At 45.6% G+C, this 19,879-nt stretch overlaps 1 protein-coding gene across 1 annotated transcript in view; it reads left to right on the top strand.

Annotated features, from left to right (window-relative positions):
- Nucleotides 1-4,062: 4,062 nt before the first annotated feature.
- The window catches only part of LOC107264384 (B-cell lymphoma/leukemia 11A), a 23,055-nt gene continuing 7,238 nt past the window's right edge, over nt 4,063-19,879 (top strand). The window contains exons 1-2 of the mRNA XM_015732595.2: nt 4,063-5,856; nt 17,921-18,361. Of these exons, the coding sequence (XP_015588081.1) occupies nt 5,820-5,856; nt 17,921-18,361 (478 nt within the window). The 5' untranslated portion in view covers nt 4,063-5,819. The remainder of the gene's footprint in view (nt 5,857-17,920; nt 18,362-19,879) is intronic.

Raw genomic sequence — 19,879 nt, forward strand, 5'->3', positions numbered from 1 at the left:
GCTTAACCCCCCCCCCCGCTTCCCCTCCCCCTCCCGATTTAAGATCTCGGCCATACTACCATAATGCGTAGGTCGACCTTCCCGAAGAACTTGAATGAAATCCTTGAGGAATGAAAGGGGAGACTCTTACCCCGTGAAGATAGAGCAAGATAAGCTGAATGCCCGGGGTATCCGATCGATACGAATCGATTTCGAACCGGTAGCAACGGGGCCGATAAATTTTTGGCAAATCGATAAGTGAAAAAGAATTTTTAACAAATTTTTCAAAAAATCACCACCCCTGGTCCGTTGGAATATTTTTCAATTTTCTCACGTTTCCCAAAGCGACAGCGATTTTTTCAATAATCAGGGGAAACCCAAACCTCACGTTAAACTTACGTGGGGAGGGTAAACAGCCCTCGGGCAGTGAGCGAGCTAACAACCTAGCAGTATTTCAAGTTTTTTTTTTCTTTTTTTTCTAAATCATTTTTTTCACCCGCCCTCGGCCTTCCGCCGCTCCGCCAAGAGAATCTGTGCCACTTGGGGTACCGTAAGCTCTCCTTTTTTTTATTTCTCTTTTTTTATACAAGGTGTTTCCGTTTACGTCTGGAAGTTCCGGTGCGTGCGTATCCCCTCTCCGGGGACCCTCTTACCTCCCCTCCTTTTCCCCTCTCTTGATGCAAGGGCCCCATAAAAAAACCCACGGGTCCCACTGGGTACTCACGCAGCCTGTACGCCACGGGTCTTAGAATCCACCTAGCACGCACCTATACGGTACACGAGGTAACCCCCAGGAATCATATTTTTTTATTCCCTAGGGACCCGCAAGGGGTCGTGCGAAAGTATGACGGTGAGAATTTTTTTATGCAAAAATGGACATGGGAAAAAACTTCGGACGGCCGCCGAGTGGATCCTTCAAGTTAAAACCAGAAGGACCCGACTGGGTATGCAGATTAATTTAATCCCAGTGAGAACTGAACCTGCTTGTACATAATTTATAGATCGTTAAATCATTGATAATTACATTCTAGAAGGTAATGGACATACTGAATAAAATATTATTTTCAAAAATTTTTTTGGTTTTCACGTGTCCAATCGGAAATCCGAAAAATGTCTTGTTTCAAAATCCAAAAGAAAAAAACGCGAGTGTAAAGGATAACGAGATTCTGTAAAAGCGTTTGACTATCCAAGGACACAGGACCACGTCAACCCTTACGCTAAGGAAGGTCCAAATTTCTAAACACCCTTGGCAAGGGGTCTGTCTCTGGTTATATTTGGTATCTGTCTCTTCAGGAGCACACATGCTACATAGGCGTAGCCACGAACGGACAGTTCAACTTTTTTCATTTTCATAACCTCAAACTTTCTCACCGTGCGCTCCATACGCATTTCCCATGCGTGCGATGCACTCGGTACCATACACGAGTATGGTTTAGTACACGAGTACTGTCTAGGAAAGAAAGAAATTACGACTGACTGCCAGTCAAAATTTATTTTTTTTTCCAATTTACAAAAATTTCCCTATACGTTCCAATTAACAAAATATTTATTCCTCGTCCTTTATTATTCATAATATTATTTAGTTATATATATATTATACAGTGTATACCTATATATCACGTGAAATCAGTAAACAGACCAAACGTCAGTTGCCTCACGACTCACGTAGTGACTCGAGCGAATCAACCTTTACGTATTCGACCTTCCAAACCGACATTTTGAGCGTTTGGTAAATGTGCCAATAAGCGAAGAAGAATGACCAGTCGTGCCAACATAAAGAACATAAGGAACGACTGGGCAATGGACTTATTGAATTAGAGAATAAATTTTTGCCAGACAGGTTAGGTTGGGTCGGGTTAATTTTCCTCGGTGGCAGCCCAAATCCGAAAAATAAAGTCACAGTCAGCCTGTGACATTTGATTTTATCGTGTTGGTACCCCCAAGAAGTAACAGTTGATAAACTCCCACGACGTTACGGTCGACGCTCGCTGGACGCTGGTGAAGACGACGCAATGCGCCGCAACGCACCGCGTCGCACACATGTGTTCGTCTCGGAGTCGCCAGACAGATCTTTTTTGCCCCGAAGTAAAAATAATCTTTAAAACCCCGAACAGGATGCGTTGTTAGGGCAGGGGAGATGCTGGCGAGGGCATCGTCACCAAGATGGTCCACGCTCAGTTTTTTCACCCTTTGGACGTTTGTCTCCCCATAACGGGTGTCCGGAATTAACGCGGAGAGAAGGAGGATGACTCCAGTTTGGGGAGGGCAGCCCCTTCGTTACACGTATCTTGCTTCTGGGGTTCGTTCGAGTTTGGGAAGTGACGTTTTGGATTCGATCGCCTACTGAAAATGTTATTCTTTGAGATTGTCGAGGAATGGAAAAATGGTCAAAAATTAAAAAAAAAATTTTTTGACAGTTCTAAATAGTCAAAATAAAAATTTTACGTATTTTTAAGCCAAGCTTAAATTTTGCACTCGAATTAATTTTGAGAATAGAAATTTTTTTTTTTTATATAAAATTTACTTCATATAGCCATGTAGTAACAGCGATTTTTTTTTTTCGAAATTCGATTAATTCCTGCTCAGACCGTGTTGAGTTGCTATGCGGAGTCGTGGGGGGGTGGTCGAATTTTGGTTGAATTAAGTAAATTGATGAATTCGTAACGATAAGGTTAAATGACACGTATCTGTATTTCTTTCTTACGACTGATTATTAATTGGTTTGTTGATGTTCGTTCGTGTCATTCTGTCCGTGATATATGGTGAAACTGGGCTAAGCGAAGCGTCAGGTGAGCAGCGTCTGGAATAATTGCAAAACCGATTGGAAAGTTCGATCCCGTCGCGAGAAAGATCGTATCGTGAGACAAATAGGTCCCGAAGGTCAGTTCCCTGTTTTCCGTATAGGACGGAGGAGGCTCCCGAAAGGTCCGACTTTTCCTGGGCCTTAAATGTCTCGGAATAAGAGGAGGAGGAGGAAGAAGAAGAAGATTGGCCGTTGAAGATATTGGACAGGTCCGGGATACACTGTCCAGGCTATACCTAAATGACGTTCACGTTATAGAGCGTGGTAGAGAGCAGACCGCAAGAGATAATTTTTCAAGGATTGTTAAAAGTCACTTCAGACACCAAGAGAGGTCCCACGAGTCTGGGAAAAATATTTCTAGCCTCCCCTCGCGTTATGGGCCTTATGGGCCCTGACAGAGATCCTGCTAAAAAGAAATCATATACGACGATAAAAAAATTCAAACATTAATTTTTTACTAAAAACTTTTCAAAATTTACATCCTTCAACCTTTATCGCACTGTGTCGCCTTAATTAATCGAGTGAACAAGCAGGTATTGCGCGACTGTGTAAATTTTCCAAAAAAACTTCACCGTTAAAAAATACCAAATAATTACGGCAGTCCATCCCAGAGCAAGCAAGAAGAGAAAAAAAAATTCGTTCGCATTAATCCGGCAAGTAGACGTCGGTCTGGCCAAGTGCGCCGACAAGACTCAAATCAAACAGTCGATAAGACAAACAGAAAAAAGAAAAGGAGTCATGTGACGCTCAATTACAGTGTACCGATCTATAAATATTGTACGTGTAGAAGCATCTGCGGACGTCACGACGGCACAACTCGAGCGCGCATTAATTATCCCGAAAATCGTCCGAGCGGGATTGACATCCGCGTAGCGTCAACGGTCGACGTCGAAGTAAAGTTCAAAAGTACCAGCATCGGTGCCCGCCCCGGCCGCTTCGAAAAAAGAAAATAAAACGTACCACTACGGGGTAGTAAACTCCGAAAAGCAAGTAGAGTCCATCCAGATCCCGCGAGTGTCTCCTATTCCCTCCAAGCGTTTACAAAGTCCTCCCGAGCCCCCCACTCCGACCGCCTCATCCTCTTCTCCTCGCTCCCTGATCCCCGCCGCCCGCCCCGTGCCCGCTACGTCGGCCTCCCCTCGTCTCCTCTCGTCGTCCCCCACCCTTCCCCCACCATCGAGCACCAATCACTATCTCCCTCTCAGTCGCACCCGCGCTCAGCCCGAGCACGTCGCTCCTCGTCCACCCTCACGATTCGACCCCCCCCTCGCCCCGCCGCACGAACACCAGAGCCGCCCGGCGACGTACGTGATAGCCACAGAGCCACCAACACGTCCGCCGTATCTTTCCACCACTACCGACGCACCAGCAGCGTCCATGCTACTAGCCTCCCTTTTCGACGGAGAGAAGGTTTCATCCCCCAGTGAACGTGGTACGGGGACTCCCCCGAAAATTCTCTCCCTTGCAGACGTTACCCCCACCCCGGGGGTGAAAACTACCCCACGACGTGTGGGGTGTCCGGCCTGCCGAGGTGAACCGAACGCGTCCGAAGTGAGCGCAGTGCCCGACACCAGGTCCCGAACGCCACGACTAGGCGCACGTCCGGCACAGTCCACTCAGAGATACGACCCATGCTGGACCAACATCGCTGGTCCACGCCAGCAGCATCCGACACAACCAGCACGAGTTGATCCAGCGACACGGCCTGGATCAGGAGGATAAGGAAGGAAGGATCGGTGGTTCCTGTTGTATTTCGCGGAGAAGAGACGATTCGGTGTTGCACGCGTTTTGTGAAAAGGACAATGTTTATTTTTTTATTTTTCTTCGAATGACAAGCACGTCCTCGCGCAATAATCCTTAATCGTTCGTACGGTGCTCGTTGTGCTTTTACTTTGTTTCGCGTTCGTACGACGTGTCGTCGTTTTAATGATATCGCTGTCGGCTGAAGAAACGTGTCTCTGTCGGGAGTTTACGTGTGTTCCTTGAGGACTACAAAATTATACTCGTGTTCGCGTACAAAAGTGTCAGGAAAGTGTGGATGGGCTGTATGCTGTTTTTTTGGCATTGTTTTTTCAAGCCTACCAAAAGGCCTGCGTCGCCCGACGAAAATACGAAACTGTCAACGCGGTTAACCTTCACGGGAAAACTTGCTCGGAGTCTCGTCCGCTGTCCACGAGTCATTCGGACGTGAAGAACGAGGATCGAAAAGTTGACACGATATAACAGTGAGAATAACCAGTGTCCAAAGTTTGTTACTGTGTCGCGATACAGAGGGGAAAATTCCGAATGTCAAACACGAGAAGGCTGAACGTTTGACAGGATCCTTCGCGGAAGATCGAAGAAATCGCTGACGAGTCGAACGGACGACGTACGACTGTAATCGTGTCTCTGGGCAGTTGCCGTTTATTTATTCACAAACACGAGAAATTTTCTTCTCGAGGCCCAGACCGATCGTACAACATTTCTTCGACAAGGACGGCTAAGGTGAAAAACAAAAGCGCGTGACACGGACACGCGCCCAGCTATGCTGCCCATTTGACGAAGAGCTCGGCAAGGAACTTACGATAATTATTACTTCGGTGTATGTATATATGCATGCGGATATATATATATATTTTAGAAAAAAAAAAGGAAAAGCGTCACGTCCTCGACGCGATTTTTGAGAGGCAGAGAGGAATTTTCGTAAAAATTCATTCGCCAAAGTACAGAAACAAGTGATCCGCACGAATGGTGACGAGATTAACGAAATACGTGGTGAATCCCACGGGATATCCAGGCGGATCCGGAAACACGAAGAGACGAAAGGAAGGTGACGCGACAACGATCGCGGAAGAATTAATTTTTTTCTTTTATTTTGTTCTACGTTAAATCTTAACGAGAATTTCAAATCCCCCGTTCGCGGGCCGCCAGTGATTATTTCCCGTGAAATCCGCGGGAAAAAATTTTCGACACACGGGAATTGTTGAAAAACAAAAAATTTTCGAGTTTTACTCTCCTTGTAAATTGAGTGTCGTCGGTAACGATCGAGACTTTCATCATGAGGATCAAAATGCCTGCTGTTAGAATCGCGCAAGGTGAGTGTCGATGACTTATTCTTTTTTTTTTATCTTTATAATTTTTTTTTTTTTTAATATTTTATTCGATTCCTTCCATGACTTTTGAGACTTTGGTACGGTGGGAATGATCTTCTTTGGGCGGTATCGGATTGTCGCGGTACCCGACTGCGCGCGAACGAATCGTATACTGGCTGTGAGGAATGTATATTAGAAGCGACTGATACTCGATGATCATTGAAAACTTGATAAGATATCGTTGTAATACAAGAAAAGTATAAATCGCGTCTATTTGTCGTGCGGGTTCATTGATCTTTAAGGTTTTATGGATAATTATCGGTTTCAATAAATTTTCAATGTTTATTTATATATATTGTTAACGATATAGTATTTTGTATTCTGTAATTACAAACGGTCGATTGCTATTTGTTATTTTATTTATTGAAGGAACAGCCCGTGTATCCACTGGCGCTTCGATTGTGCTTAACGTCAATATACGTGCGATTATTTATGTTTCCGAGCAACGTTACAGAATTTAATTGACATTAATTAATTGATACCGTTACACTTTGATTCAAATTGATCTGTCAGTCGTTTACGTTAATGATCTATTCACTGATTCAGTAAAATCGGCTATCCTGAACGTTCAAGTTATTCGATCCAACAGCAAGCAGCTCTTTGCATATCTTTTATATTTCTGTTCGACGAAGATTTTTCAAAATTTTTACAATCAACAAATTAACAAATTTAATTAACGATTACAGGTAAACCGTAGCACGTGACACTGTATTCACTATTATAGTCTGGAACTATATAATTTTTACTATACTTTTTGCACTATTTGCTAATCGAGCGGGTAGCCCGAAAAATTAAATTGGAGTCATGGGTATCGATAAGAAAATTTTCTTATCAAAAGTGTTACTTGACGCGATGATACGGATCGGGATTAAAAGAGCAAGCGGAGCATTTCCGAAATGTAGTAAATAAAAGAAGAATCAGGATTGTTGAAAAGACGCAGAGAAGCGTCCCGCTCGCGTTCGCGGGAGAAAAGAAAATGTTGAAGAAAGGGGCGCGTGGGGAGGGGATGGCCGTGGCGTCTTGGCGGAGGGTGGGTTTGCCGGTAGAATTTTTAATTAGTCTCTAACACCCCCATCCCGAATGGGGTGCCCTTGAGAGGGGGTTAGGGGTCCTGCGGGCGCTAGGGGAGGAACCGAAGGGGGGTCCGCATTGTCATGCGCGCCTTTTTCAGAGACTTTTCCACCCCCGTGCCACCCCCCCCCGAAGAACCTCCCTTCCTCACCCCCTCGCCACTGCTGCTCCGTTTTCTTAATTACAACTGCGATATTCTTTAGTTCGCGCGATGACGCCGTCGCGAAAAGATACCGGAATTCTTCGATAAAATTCCCTATCTCGACTCTCGACCCATCTGAGACTCCCTTAGATGATTCGCGGACACCCGTTATATCATCGCGCTACCTGGTATCGGTCAATTGGTAACAGTACGCGATAACGTAATACAATTAACATTAGGCGCGGCCCAAGTGTCCTCCGCGATGTTATTTCAAGTGTGAACGAAATTAAATTAGGATTTTGAAAAAAAAAAAATAAAAATTTTTTAAAAAATTCACTACCCAGATATATACCAATCAAACAAGTACGCAGTAGGAACCATTCAAAAGTTTCCTTTCGCGACCTTCGACACTATAATTAATTAAGTGTAAAATCTAAAATTCGAAATTTTTAATGAAAGTGCAAGGATACCTAAGAAATTTAATTTCCAAAAAAAAAATCGCATTTTCTTTACGGTACACGTTTTGTGGATTCAGGAAGATCCAGGGGGTGGATTTTTCAAATGGACTCTGATTCAAGGTGATTTTTTTTTAATCAAATTTTTACAATCTTTTTTTTTTTTTCAAATTTCAATCTCCGATTCACTAGAAAAGACCGTCTCTTTCTATTCTCTTTCTGGTTTTTTTTTCCGCCATCGGCGCAGCCGTCTCCATGCAATGACTCTTGACTGTCCCTCCCAAGACAATGTCCTATGTATGTCTTTCTAATGTCCCGCACGGAAGTCAAAAGAAATCCTAAACGTCCTGCCCGATACGCCAGTGAATAAATATTCACTCACTTAACCACCGCATTTACCGACAAGACGCGTGTGAATCGGACGCGGATTTCGCCTCAGTCATTTTTCTCCTCGCAACAAGCTGCTCCTGTCGCTGCGCCTCTCGCAAAACAATGAACGCCATTTCATAACGCAAACTTTGGCATTCGACGTCTGTTCGGATAGTTACGGCGTCAGCCATAATACAGCCAGCACACAATTACGCAGACAATAAATGTCCTCGATGATAGGAATTCGATCAGAGGCCTTGGCTGGACTTGTACCATATTTTTCCTTTTTATACATATATACGAGTGATAAGTATATATATATATTTTTGAAAAAAATTATTTTTCACGACTGCGATTGAAAATTCTGAAAAATTACACGTTTTATTAGTGATCTATGATTCTTTGCTTCCCTCCAGACTGCTACTCTCGATTAGGTATGTACGCGGTGTCGAATAATTTCACAAGTGCATGCAAGGTACTTCAGGGATGTTATTTAGTAAACAAAGTGCATTTTACGCTCCACCCTGTCGGCACGTGCGTAGCACATGCGTGCTATCTGTTAAACATTGTCTTTGATGCGACCCGTCGGAACCCCTTCTTGTACTCGAGGCTCCGAGGCTTTAAGCGGCGCTGCGGCAAAAAACTACTTTGATTTGATTTCTTAGATTAACCTTAGGGCGCTGAGGCGCGTGGCGTACCCTTTTTCCTTTTATTTTTTTTTTCATCTTACCAAGGGTCCAGCACGCGCCCAGGTAAGACGAGACGTCGTGTGCGCGAGAACGAGAGAAAAGAAAAGTTTAAGAAATTTTTGGTCGATGCGTCGAAATATTGGAACGAAAAATGTTGGTTTTCGAAAAGAAATGAGTAACACATTTTTCTTTTTGGTTTTTAATAAATAAGTGAAATTTCGTGGATCTCTTAATTATTCGTCGCTCGAGGGATCCTTGAGAAAACTCGTACGGATGTGAGATGTTTTTTTTTTTCTCTTCAAAAAATCCTACTCGGCAACGCCAAAAATATCATTTCCGTTCCGGGACATCAGTGGGACGTCGCGATGCCTTCCGAGTTTGCCGAAGCATTTAAACCGGTGATACGTGCCCCCTGACTGTTCTCCATTTCTCATGGTGCCAGGGGTTAGTGCAGAGGAGGTGAGACAGGAAAGAAAGTAATTTTGTAAATAGCACTGAAATATTTCAATGCTTAGTAACGTAATGCCTAGTGATTCTCTAACCACCGGGTAGATGGCGCCACTTGCCACCCGTCGGATCCTACGTTTACGTTCACTACTGGCCGGGAATTTGTTCCCTCAATTTTCTGTCTTCTTGTCTCCGACTGGCATCTTCAAGCAATATTTGTCTTGCGTACAGTAACTTTAGGGATCGATTGTAAAATTACATCGCAAGCGATTACAGATTGCTTTTGTTAGCTATTTGAATAGTTTTTTTTTCTTTTCTCCGCGTTCAACGGTACAATAAATATTATTCAGCAGCGAATCTCATGATCAGGTAGCAGTCGTACACACGTGTCTCTGTCCCAGCCGGTATAATACAGTAATTATATTAATTAACGCACGGCCTAAGGAACTAAAGGTGACCTGGAAGCCCGTTCGGACAATACGGGCGGAAATAACGGGTTTTTCAGAGAAATGGATCACGAGTGCCATTCGCGACTTTTTATTGTCTCGGAGAATAAATTGCTTTCGAGTCGTCGCGAAGCAAAGGGAAAGTGAAGGAAATAGAATTTCAAGAGAAGTTATAGAAAAAGAAAATAGTAAAGCAAGACGAATTACAGTCGCACAATAATACATTATTTTTGGATTAAAATGAATTTTGAATAGAAAAAAAAAATAAATTTCATACACAAATTTCCAAAGCTCCGTCAATCCGTAACTTCGGCCGACCCCTTAACGCCGCGCGAACTGCTTTCAGATTCGGTAATCCAGGTACACTCGGATTATTCCGTTTAATAGTTCATCGTAACACAATCCACAAAGGTCCAATTAATCATTACGGTAAATCAGTCGAGACTCTGGAAGTCGTGTTTATTTATACCGTCTACCCACTGACGTTCTCCCTAACCTCAAAACCAAGTCCCGTCGGCGTAAACGCAAAAATTCGAACTCTTTCGCAGGGCTCTCACTCGTTCGAATATTCTTTCACTTCACTTTGCCTCATCGCCAAAACTTTTTCCCCAACGCGAAATCTTCCACGCTGCAACGGACTTTTCCTCTAACCTTTCATCACCTTCCTGCACACTTCCTTCCGGCGCGAGGTTGTATATCGTCCATCCAATCTGCCGGCGGGCAATTTCGTCTGAAATACGACGTCATCAGGCTCGTCGTAGGAACTCTAGCCGAGTCGGAGGTGTTATTGGCCGCCGCGCGAAGTATACCTCGAAAAGGGATTAAAGTCTGGCGACCGAACCTATCAAAGTAGGAGAAATATAAACAAAGGATAATACTGTACCTAGTACATTTTTAGCTTACCCGGCGCATTGGGGCCTTTACGAGTTTACAAGGACGCTCGGTCGGCCGGCTTACACTTGATATTATTATGGATTCACAATGTACAAAATACGTGCTGGTACTAAATGCTGTTATAAAAGACAGAGAATGGCGGTCAGGGCACTGACGTCAATAAGTGCGTCCAGTTTATGGGGACAGTGAAACTTATGTTGTTTGCAGTGTCGGTTTCCTTCGGGCATTGTCGGCGATTGTCGGTCATTGTCCAGGACCCTTCTTCGAAGGTGCGAACACCTTTCAGACAATAATCTACTCGCATTATGCGCTTTGTCGTACCGTCGCTTTACCGGGGTCGATTCCCCCGTTCGGCTGCTTGGCTTCGCCCTTCTTGTCTACCTGCGACCTCGGCAAGACCTGACCAGGGGTCACTTTCAATTCTCGGTCAGCAAGGTGCATCATGGGACTCTTTCGTGCTTCCATCTCTCTCTTACCCGCGTACTTCGGTACAAGAAATTTATCTCTCACTTTCCTAGGGACGACGACACGCGCTCAACACGTGTGGAGGGTTCTTCTTCCTAATGTATACATACGTGCAGTGTAGTTACGTGCTTGATTCTAAGCATTGGGATGCACCCGTGTATATAGGTATACGTCCTATAGGCTTTAAGCCGCGTCTCTATTAATATCGCCTGGACCAAGTTCAGGGGAATAGGGAAGGCCCTGACTGTTTTTAGAGTTTCTTGTATTTTCATTGGCGTCTTGTTACTTTGGATCACTTTTCCTTTTTTTTTTTTTATTTTTTTTATGTATTTTTAATCCGGGCGCTGTGGTGGAGGTAACTTTTTTAAGGAGAACATTTTTTCGAGATGGGTTTTTATGAATTTGATTTTTTTTTATAAAAAAATCTTTTTAGCTATTTTTTTGTTTGATTTTGGGATTTTATTAGAAATTCGGCCTTAGGGCACTGGGTCTGATCGGTCCGAGGCCTTGTATTGGGATTGCCGTGGAATGTCTCCGATCGCGAGGACCGGCCTTTGACTCCTAGAGACCGGAAAGGGAAGTGACGATTTTCAACGCGATCGGCCGGAGCAAGTCAGTCCAGGATATTTGCTTTAACGTAAGACTTAAGAAACGCAAAATAAAAGCGAGCCGCAGCCGCCGCGACATTTAGGGAATCACGTCCGGCCATTGCGAGGCTGACCCGGTCGGTAAAAAAAAAAAAGAAGTTTGGCCCAGAAAGCGGCGTGGCCGATTCGACGGAACAATTGAACGGGGCCCCACCCCTACCGGTGGGCCTTATGAGAGTCTCATTGGTCGAGACGTAAGAATAGCGCAACGGGACGGTTTTTTGAAAATTTTTCTCTCGCCTAAAAAACAGTGGCGAAAGGGGGGCGCCACTGTGTCGCACCTTTCATTGCACAGAAATGGACCAATCGTAACGGGGGACCAGGACCGGTTCGCAGGGGGTCTTGATGGGGTGCTGGATAAATTTTCTCCTCGTTATCGAAATTTTGAATTTTTTTTTTATTCGAATACTACAATTTATATTTAAAATCTAATTCTCAGGCATTTACTCCCATGGACTGAATGCTCCGTTGACCGTGTTTCAGGAGCGTATCACTTTGTAATTTTCTTCTAATGCAAGCGTAGAATCCTTGAGCGACAAATTCATCGGGCGGAATGAATTTCGTGTAATCTTATTGGGACTGGGGGGGTCATAGCTACACAACGACTACTGACTCCCTGCTAGAATCTTGGGCCCTCAGCTTTCATGGAGGAATTCGAACGTGACCAAGCGTGGCGAACGACAGTCTCTCTGTTATATTGGTAAGGGAGACTCGTGCGACTGAATAAAAAAAATATAGATTGAATACCTGTTTTAGGAAATGAAAAAAAAATATTCGTACATTTGTATGAAATTTTTTTTTTTTTCAAAATTTTCATCCACCTGCAATTTTTCCTATTTTTACCAAGTACCGGTCACGGGGTTGTAATTTTTGAAAATCCAAAAAAAAAATTAGCCCCCCGCGCAATACTTAAATAACTAGACGTTTCGTGAAAATTTTCGGAATTCGTTAATTATTTCACGTCTACACGGTTCAGCACTTCGAGCGTTGTCAAAAGTTTGTATTTGCTGTTTTGCACCGTGAACACAACTCAGTTCCGCGGCGGGCGCTTTGAATAATGTAACAAGCCGACATAGAAGTTTCTAATTAACCAATGTGCGGCGCTACCGATGTGCCGGACAACACAAAGCATCCAGCTTCCAGATTCCCCGTCTACTCGAGTCTCCTTCTGTACGGCCAAGGACGCTCTTGCACACGAAGAGAAAAAAATTAATTTTTCAAAAAAAAAAAAAAATTATCTACTCCACCTCATCATTTCCGTGAACCACTTCACGTCTTCGGGACCCAAAACCAAACAGCATAGATAAAGGGTATATTTGTAGAAAAAAAAAAAAAAAAAAAAAAAAAAAAAAAAAAAAAACCCTTGAACTCGCGGATCGACCGTAACTCCCTAAAGTCGAACTCGCCTAACTCCATTTATCCCTATACACTTATACCGCGACTCGTCCCAGGAGCAATTATGTGTTTCGTGCACGCGGGAGACAAGGTTCTCGATGAAAGCAACCCAACCGAATGGGATCCATGTGTCCGGCTGTTGAACCACCTGGAGCCACATAACTGTATACCTATATGATTTATTTTGATCAAAAATCGGGTAAAGGGGTTTTTCTAAAGCTGACTCAAAAGGAGGTACAGGTCAACTCTAGGACCTGTTTTGCCGTTCTCAATGGACAATGTCCTGCCTCACAAAGGACCCAGCTAGATCCTCCCACGATACGCATGTGGAGCGGACTTCCATTCAGAATCCGTGAGAACGAGATTTCATATTTTTCATAACTACCGGCCCCCGAACCTTCGGGCTCCGCTTCTTTTTCTCGGACACTTCGTCAGTCTCAGCTTGCTCGGAGACTCCACGAGAACACGTCCAAATTCCAGGGGACCGACTGCACTCTCGTTTCACCCGTTTGTTCGCGGGTCGGACATTTTCCACTTGTTCCCAGTCGATTTTCTCACTCTTATGCCCGGTTCACACGATACCCTTTTCTCCTCCTGGCCCCACCTCGACATTACCCACTATACCTATACTTCGATCTCATACCGATTTCCCATTCGGACTCGTACAAAACGATCGGATCGGATCCCCAGCATCCCTTCCCCGTGATCCAGCACGATGATCGAACACCGATCTATATTGGCTGTATGCTGTACTGATTTATTCCATGTGGGTCTCATGTCAGATAAGCCGGTAACGATATCTGAACACGATCTCGAGAAAGTTCCGATCGTGGGTTTGAGATTTAGCGGGTCGGGAAGGGGGGATAGAAATTTGAAAAAAATTTTGAATAATTACGAAAAAGTCGGGCAGTGGTAAATACACGTGTGACGTATGTATGAGCTTGCCCCGGTTTATTGTTATTATATTTTTTTAATACCCAAGGCAGGTTCGACGTCTTTTTTTTTTTCAAATCCATTTTTTGCCGCTCAACGGTTTTTCAGCAGGTCCTGCCCCTGCTACCCCGGGAAAGGGCTGGTTCTCTCAGTCACCCAGAACGTTCGTGCGGGATAGGCTGCGAGGGGACTTCTTAAAAAACACGGCAACGCCATCTTGAATGGCATTGTATCACGTAGGTTTTCTGGCAGTGTCGAAGGGGTGAGGTGGGAGGGGGGGTACCGTGGGTTTGACCCAAAAAACACTCACCCCTCGGGAGAAGTCTAAGGGATTTAAGACTGGAGAGAGAAAAGATACGGGAGCTACCTGGTAGGAGAGGGAGAGAGCGAGAGAGAGAGAAAAAAGGCAGTAGGGGTTTTCTATAAAAATTATCCCCACCATTCTAAGGGTCCTTTCTATTCTTTTGATATCCTGTCGGGGCCCTCTCGGTGCCTGCGGATCTTCAGTCAGCATCCGAGCATGGACCACGTCAGTAGTGCCTCTCGCTGATCGGGCCAAATTTGTACCGGCGATCTGGGCCTCGCAGAGATCGACCCTTGACCCCGCGGAGTCCTACAGACACTTATCCCTTTCTTCATTTGAACCCTTAATTTCCAAGGGTCACCCTAGTCCGGTTTCAAGTTCGTGTCGCTATCATGCACGGGCGCCCTTACGCTACGTGTCGTCGCGCAACGCGTTCTTGATTAACGGTTCCCGCGGGATAAAGTGCCGCGTCGAGTGCGCGTTCGCAATTGGCTGCGCTTTCGCAATTAGTGATTATGTCACAGAAAGGTAAACAAACTTATCGCCAGGGACTTTTCGACGTACCGAGATAACGGACCGATCGAGATGCTGGTGCTGTATGTTTTGTGGGATATCGAAAATTCATCTGGACCATTTCGAAAATTGGCTCGACAATTGCATGCGATTTGGATGGCGATGGGGAAAATGAAAATTTGTACAATATTTATTTCGAATCGGGGACGTTCGATCGATCGGATAAGGCCGAAGGGCCCGATTTTCTAAATTTCCTATACCGCTCGTGAGTGCGAGAGAGAGGGAGCTATGGGGCTTCGCGGGCGTCAGACAAGGACAGCGACAGCGGATATTGCCGGCCGGCGGGATTGATTCGCGAATGACTCGTTATCAAATTCTGAGGATGATACCGCGTTACAGTGATTCCTTATCATTGACGTAGGTCAGGTCAATATTTTAATCAAAACCGTCCACCACCCTATTTCGCGATACGCGATCAATTAATCGTAATGAGATTAATGACTTTTATTAAACTTATCAATTATGAAATTTCTTTTTTGGGAATTAAGTTATTTCACACACGCGTTACGTTGCGTGCTTTTTTTTTTGCTTTTTTTTCTCATGTGTGCATATATGTACCGTACAGGTGATACTTTATATAGACATCGTGACGGGATCGCTGGAAGAGGAAATTGGCGCAACCCAATACTAATGGATAATGGAATTATTGGTTTCGGTCGGGGTTCGCCCTGGGGATCATCGTAATTCAATTGTTTCGATGTGTCCTCTGGACGTTTTGACAGGACGGATGTCCTAACAAGGATAACGCCTCGGGTTATCCTTATATTCTAGGAAAGAGAAGGCAGCGGGTCCAGGAAGCTTCTGCCTAGTCGGTCGTCAGCGGTGATCGGCTTGGTGAATAATTTTTTTGGAAATTTGAAGAAAAAAAAAAGTATCACGTATCGACGAAAAGTGTCAAATTATCAATCTCTTCGGGATTTCCAATGGATCTCGAAATTGCCGGGAATCGCGGTCAAATATTGTATCAAGAAACAATTCCCGGGTGGAAATTAATATACGGCGAATCCAGGAGATTCCTAGTCGCCTGTATTTCCGTCTGGCTTCTTCCGCGTATTGCAGCGTCGGGCTACAAGCGCTAGAAATTACCCAGCGCGACGAACGAGGAGCCAAATAATGGCTGACTGAGACGCTACTAGCGCGAGAGAGTCAGAGGGAAGGACGAGTGGAGGTGGTACGAGAGAGAGAGATATATATATATAAGAGGCAACCGATCGCCCGGGCATTACGAATGTATGGACCAATTTGTAAGCAATCCAACTTACATTCGACGACCAATATTGTATTTTTATGCGTTATATCTAGAGCGGCCGAGGTATACGCCCGACACTAGCGCCATCTCTCGTACCAAGTTACAAGCGTATGCCTGTGTTTTCACAGGGCTTTTGTTTTATGGCTCTGTCACGGGGTAGGAGCTCCGTGTATCGCATAGGTGGGGAAATATTCTTTTCTTTTCTTCTTTCTTCGGATTCATTCGGCGACGGCCTTTCCGCGTGACTTTAGGGATCGGGAGACAGCGGGGTTATGGTTCGGGGAGTTTCACTCGGGGAGTTTCACTCGGGGAGGAGGCTTGTTGTCGCTTGGATCATCGTGACGCTTGGCGACGCTGCCGCTACTACCGGTACCTACTGGCATTAGTACCAGTGGACCCCTCGGCGCCTCCTGAAGTTTTCGTCCAACATCTGCCCACGAAAAAACAAAAGCCTATTGTCGCTAACGACCGGTCGCGCGTCTCTTGTTTCTAACCGAGCGCTTTTGAATCGTAGGCGAATAACGGACTCGTGGTCCATTCAATCACGGGATTCTCTATCTTGCTCGCTCTCGTCTCTCCTGGGCTCGGTCCCTCTCTCTCTCTCTCTCTCTCTAGTGACGGGGGTTACGGGTTGGATGCGGTTCTCGGCTTTGGGGTTTCTACTCTTTTTTTTTTTTTTACGTACGACCGTCTTAGTCGGTTCCGTATACATCCACGTTCTCTTCTTGAATCTTTCATTCTTTCTTCCTCCTTTTCGAAACTTCCGCGCGCTCACTGGTCTTCCCGGGCGACGCCTGGCGTCGCGATTAAAATCTTAGATTCCACGAAGAATGCCGCGTAGCCTCGGCTGCTCTCAGCGATTTCACCTTCTGATATTTCGAATGAATTCTTCCTAGCTTCCTGTTTCGCGGAACCATCCGCCCTCGTGCTCCCACTTCCGGTACGTATTCAGCCGTGACGCCTGGCCGGTGGCGCCGTTCGACTTAGCCCCGGGCGAAATTTAAACCGGTTACGGCACTGTACGGGCCTGAGGAAAAAAGCTTCGGACAGAAAAGGAGTGGCCTACGGCTTGAGCTTGCGCCCTTGGCCAGTGGTCAAGCGAGGGCAGGACTCCGCCCCGAAAAAAATCGAGCCACGTACCTACCTAGGGGTGTCCCGGCACAGGTTGGATCTCGGTGACACGAGGTTTTTTTGGAAAAAATGGAAAAATGGGATTGGGGGTGGTAAAGTAATTCAAGCGTAAAAGAAATATAACACCCGTAGTCAAATGGATCCAGGGTAAGTGCAGGGGATGAAAGGGGATAATTTTTTTTTTTTTCGAAGAAAAATAAAATAAAAATTCTCCCCTTCTTACCGACCGAGCAGACAATTCCAGACGGGCTTGCTTTGCGCCCGGCTGCCAAATCCGAGCCCAATAGGGATACGGTACTTGAATGCTGCGGAAAAGGATCGATATATGAACTCCTGCCAATCTCTATGTTAATGCTCCGGCCATATAAGGGTAGTCACGGGGTGCTTTGCCAGGAATACTCCTGAAGGACCCTAAAAGTGAATTGTGACGTCTGCGGGTGACCTCAGGACCTCTTTGCGGCCGAATGGGAGTCCCGCTGAATTATAAGTCCTACGCGACCCCAGTGAAGCGAGCCGCGTAAGGTCCGCCGTGAAGTTGGCCAATGCTCGGAACGACGTCTCTCCGGGACATTAGAGAGACAAAAGGGAAGAGGGCTAATTCTATCAAAGGGATACTTTTATGCCGTAGAAAATCGTTTTCGTCCGGGGGTCGACCAGGTCCCTTATCGCGCTGTGTTATCTGAACGTGCAATTTTCTGTGTCATAATTTCCCCATCCGCCCCCCCCCCGCTCCCTCCTCCCTTCTCATTTCGCTCTCTAGCCCACGTTAACGCAGTCTCCTTTTTTTATTGTCGCAGCGGAGACGTCGCAGGGCACCACTCAAGACACCGTCCAATGCGGGGGCTGCCGGGCGTCCTACCCCCTCGCTGAGATTGTGCGATTTATCGAGCACAAGGTCAACCACTGTCGCAGCACACTTCAGGGCTGTCACAGTCCGTCCCCAGCTGCTGCGCCGGAGGACTCGGACCCCGAGGACGCCCTGGCGCTCAAAGCGGAACAGGAAAAATTGAATTCGGTGCCGAGTATCTCGGCGCCTATCAATAAAAGGGGCACCAGGGTGGAGAGTCCGCCTACCCCGCAGGGATCAGCTCAGGACAGTGGCAGTCCCATTGAGCTCAGGGCCAGTGCCAGTTCCACCCCCAAGAGACGGCTGGAGGGCCCCGAGGAGGACAAGGAGGAATTGCCGAAGAAACGTAAAACGGAATCCGTCGATGCTGATACCAATACCGTTAATTCCAGTGAGTATAATGGATATGTGAATAATTTGAAGAAAAAAAAAAAAAAAAAATTTTTTTTTTTTATTTGGTTCCGTTGTCGAATCGGATGATCTGGAACGAACGCGAAAAATAAGGTGTGTAATAGTCTTTTTAGGTTAGGTCGGTAAACCTAGCCACTTTCTCGCGCCGTTGCCTTAGGTCGTGAGCGTCCACGGCACCGACTAAAAATAGAGACATACGTGTTACTTGACACGCGACTGTCGTCGTTTCTCCTGGCACCGTGCATTTGGATTTTGGCGATTTTGACGTGGCTCGTATGTGAATTACGTTACGTGTCATGGGACGTGTCAGGAGCGAATATCCTGACGGCTCGAGTAATCCTTGATACCGTGACATTTTATTGATTCGATGATACGTGACGGGATGGGCAGAACGCCCGTTTTTTGAGTTTTTTTGTTTATTCAATTTTCACGTCATACGTCGAACGTAGGAAGGAACGAAAATTTTAAGTACCGCTACAACGCGACATGTGATCTCTGACATGCTCTGTCGGGGCTGAACAATGACTCGCGCCAAGGGGATTGAGGGGGGAATTCGATTTTTGAATTTAAAGCATCCGCCCCTGACTACGGGCGGACCTGGACCATTGTCCCGTACATTGTACCGTTGTCGAAGGGGTTAACGCGCGGGTGTCTGTGGCACGTATGTACCGGGCATCCCTGAAGCGTGAATTCTTTTTTTGGGGGTGAATTGAGCAATTTTTTTATTTTTCAAAAATTCTAACAACCGGAACGCTGTAACGCCGGGGGCATTGTTCGAATTGCTTCCATTTACAGTGATTTCGACGCAGTCTATTTTTATCAAACTTTTTTTTTCTTCGACCCTTATTTTTCAAAATTTCCATCTAACCGAACATCGCAAGGGATGATCCGTGGCAATCAACCGCAAATCCCATGTCGCTAATTACACCGCGTGGATACGAGAGGACTCTCGTGGCAGTCGATTCTCTTTTAAATTTTATCACGGTTCGGGGGTCACGAATCAACCCCTATACAGCTCGTGCCCGTCCCCGTGTCTGCCTAATGCACGGAACCCCTTTTCGTCGCGTTTTTGTCACAATCTCTTTTTTTTTCTTCTTCCTCTATCTCCCTCCCGCTTCTTTAACGTATCCAGCCAAACGGGTCCTGGCCCAATTAGAATCGTCCTATTGTCTGGCCACGTGGTCCGCACGAGCCCCCTTCAACCCCTGTTACTCCTGCGCCACCCTTGGTTAACGTTGCGTACGACCAGGTACGTGGCTCGTGACAACAAGGGATGATTTTTCGAGAAGGTAAACGGATCCTGAGACTTTGGTACTATATCCACCCGAGATAGCATACACGACCCCCCCACCCGTACTTTTTTGATCCACTTTCTTTTCCTCTCCTCAAACCAACCCCCTGGCTCAGGGTGGAAGCAGCTGACAGTTAAAACATTGAAATTTACATTGGACAGCCCCTGATACGTAAATACGTATATTAAATATTCTTGAGGATTTTT

The sequence above is a fragment of the Cephus cinctus genome, unplaced genomic scaffold (assembly GCF_000341935.2).
Source record: "Cephus cinctus unplaced genomic scaffold, Ccin1 Ccin1_scaffold0168, whole genome shotgun sequence".
NCBI lineage: Eukaryota > Metazoa > Arthropoda > Insecta > Hymenoptera > Cephidae > Cephus > Cephus cinctus.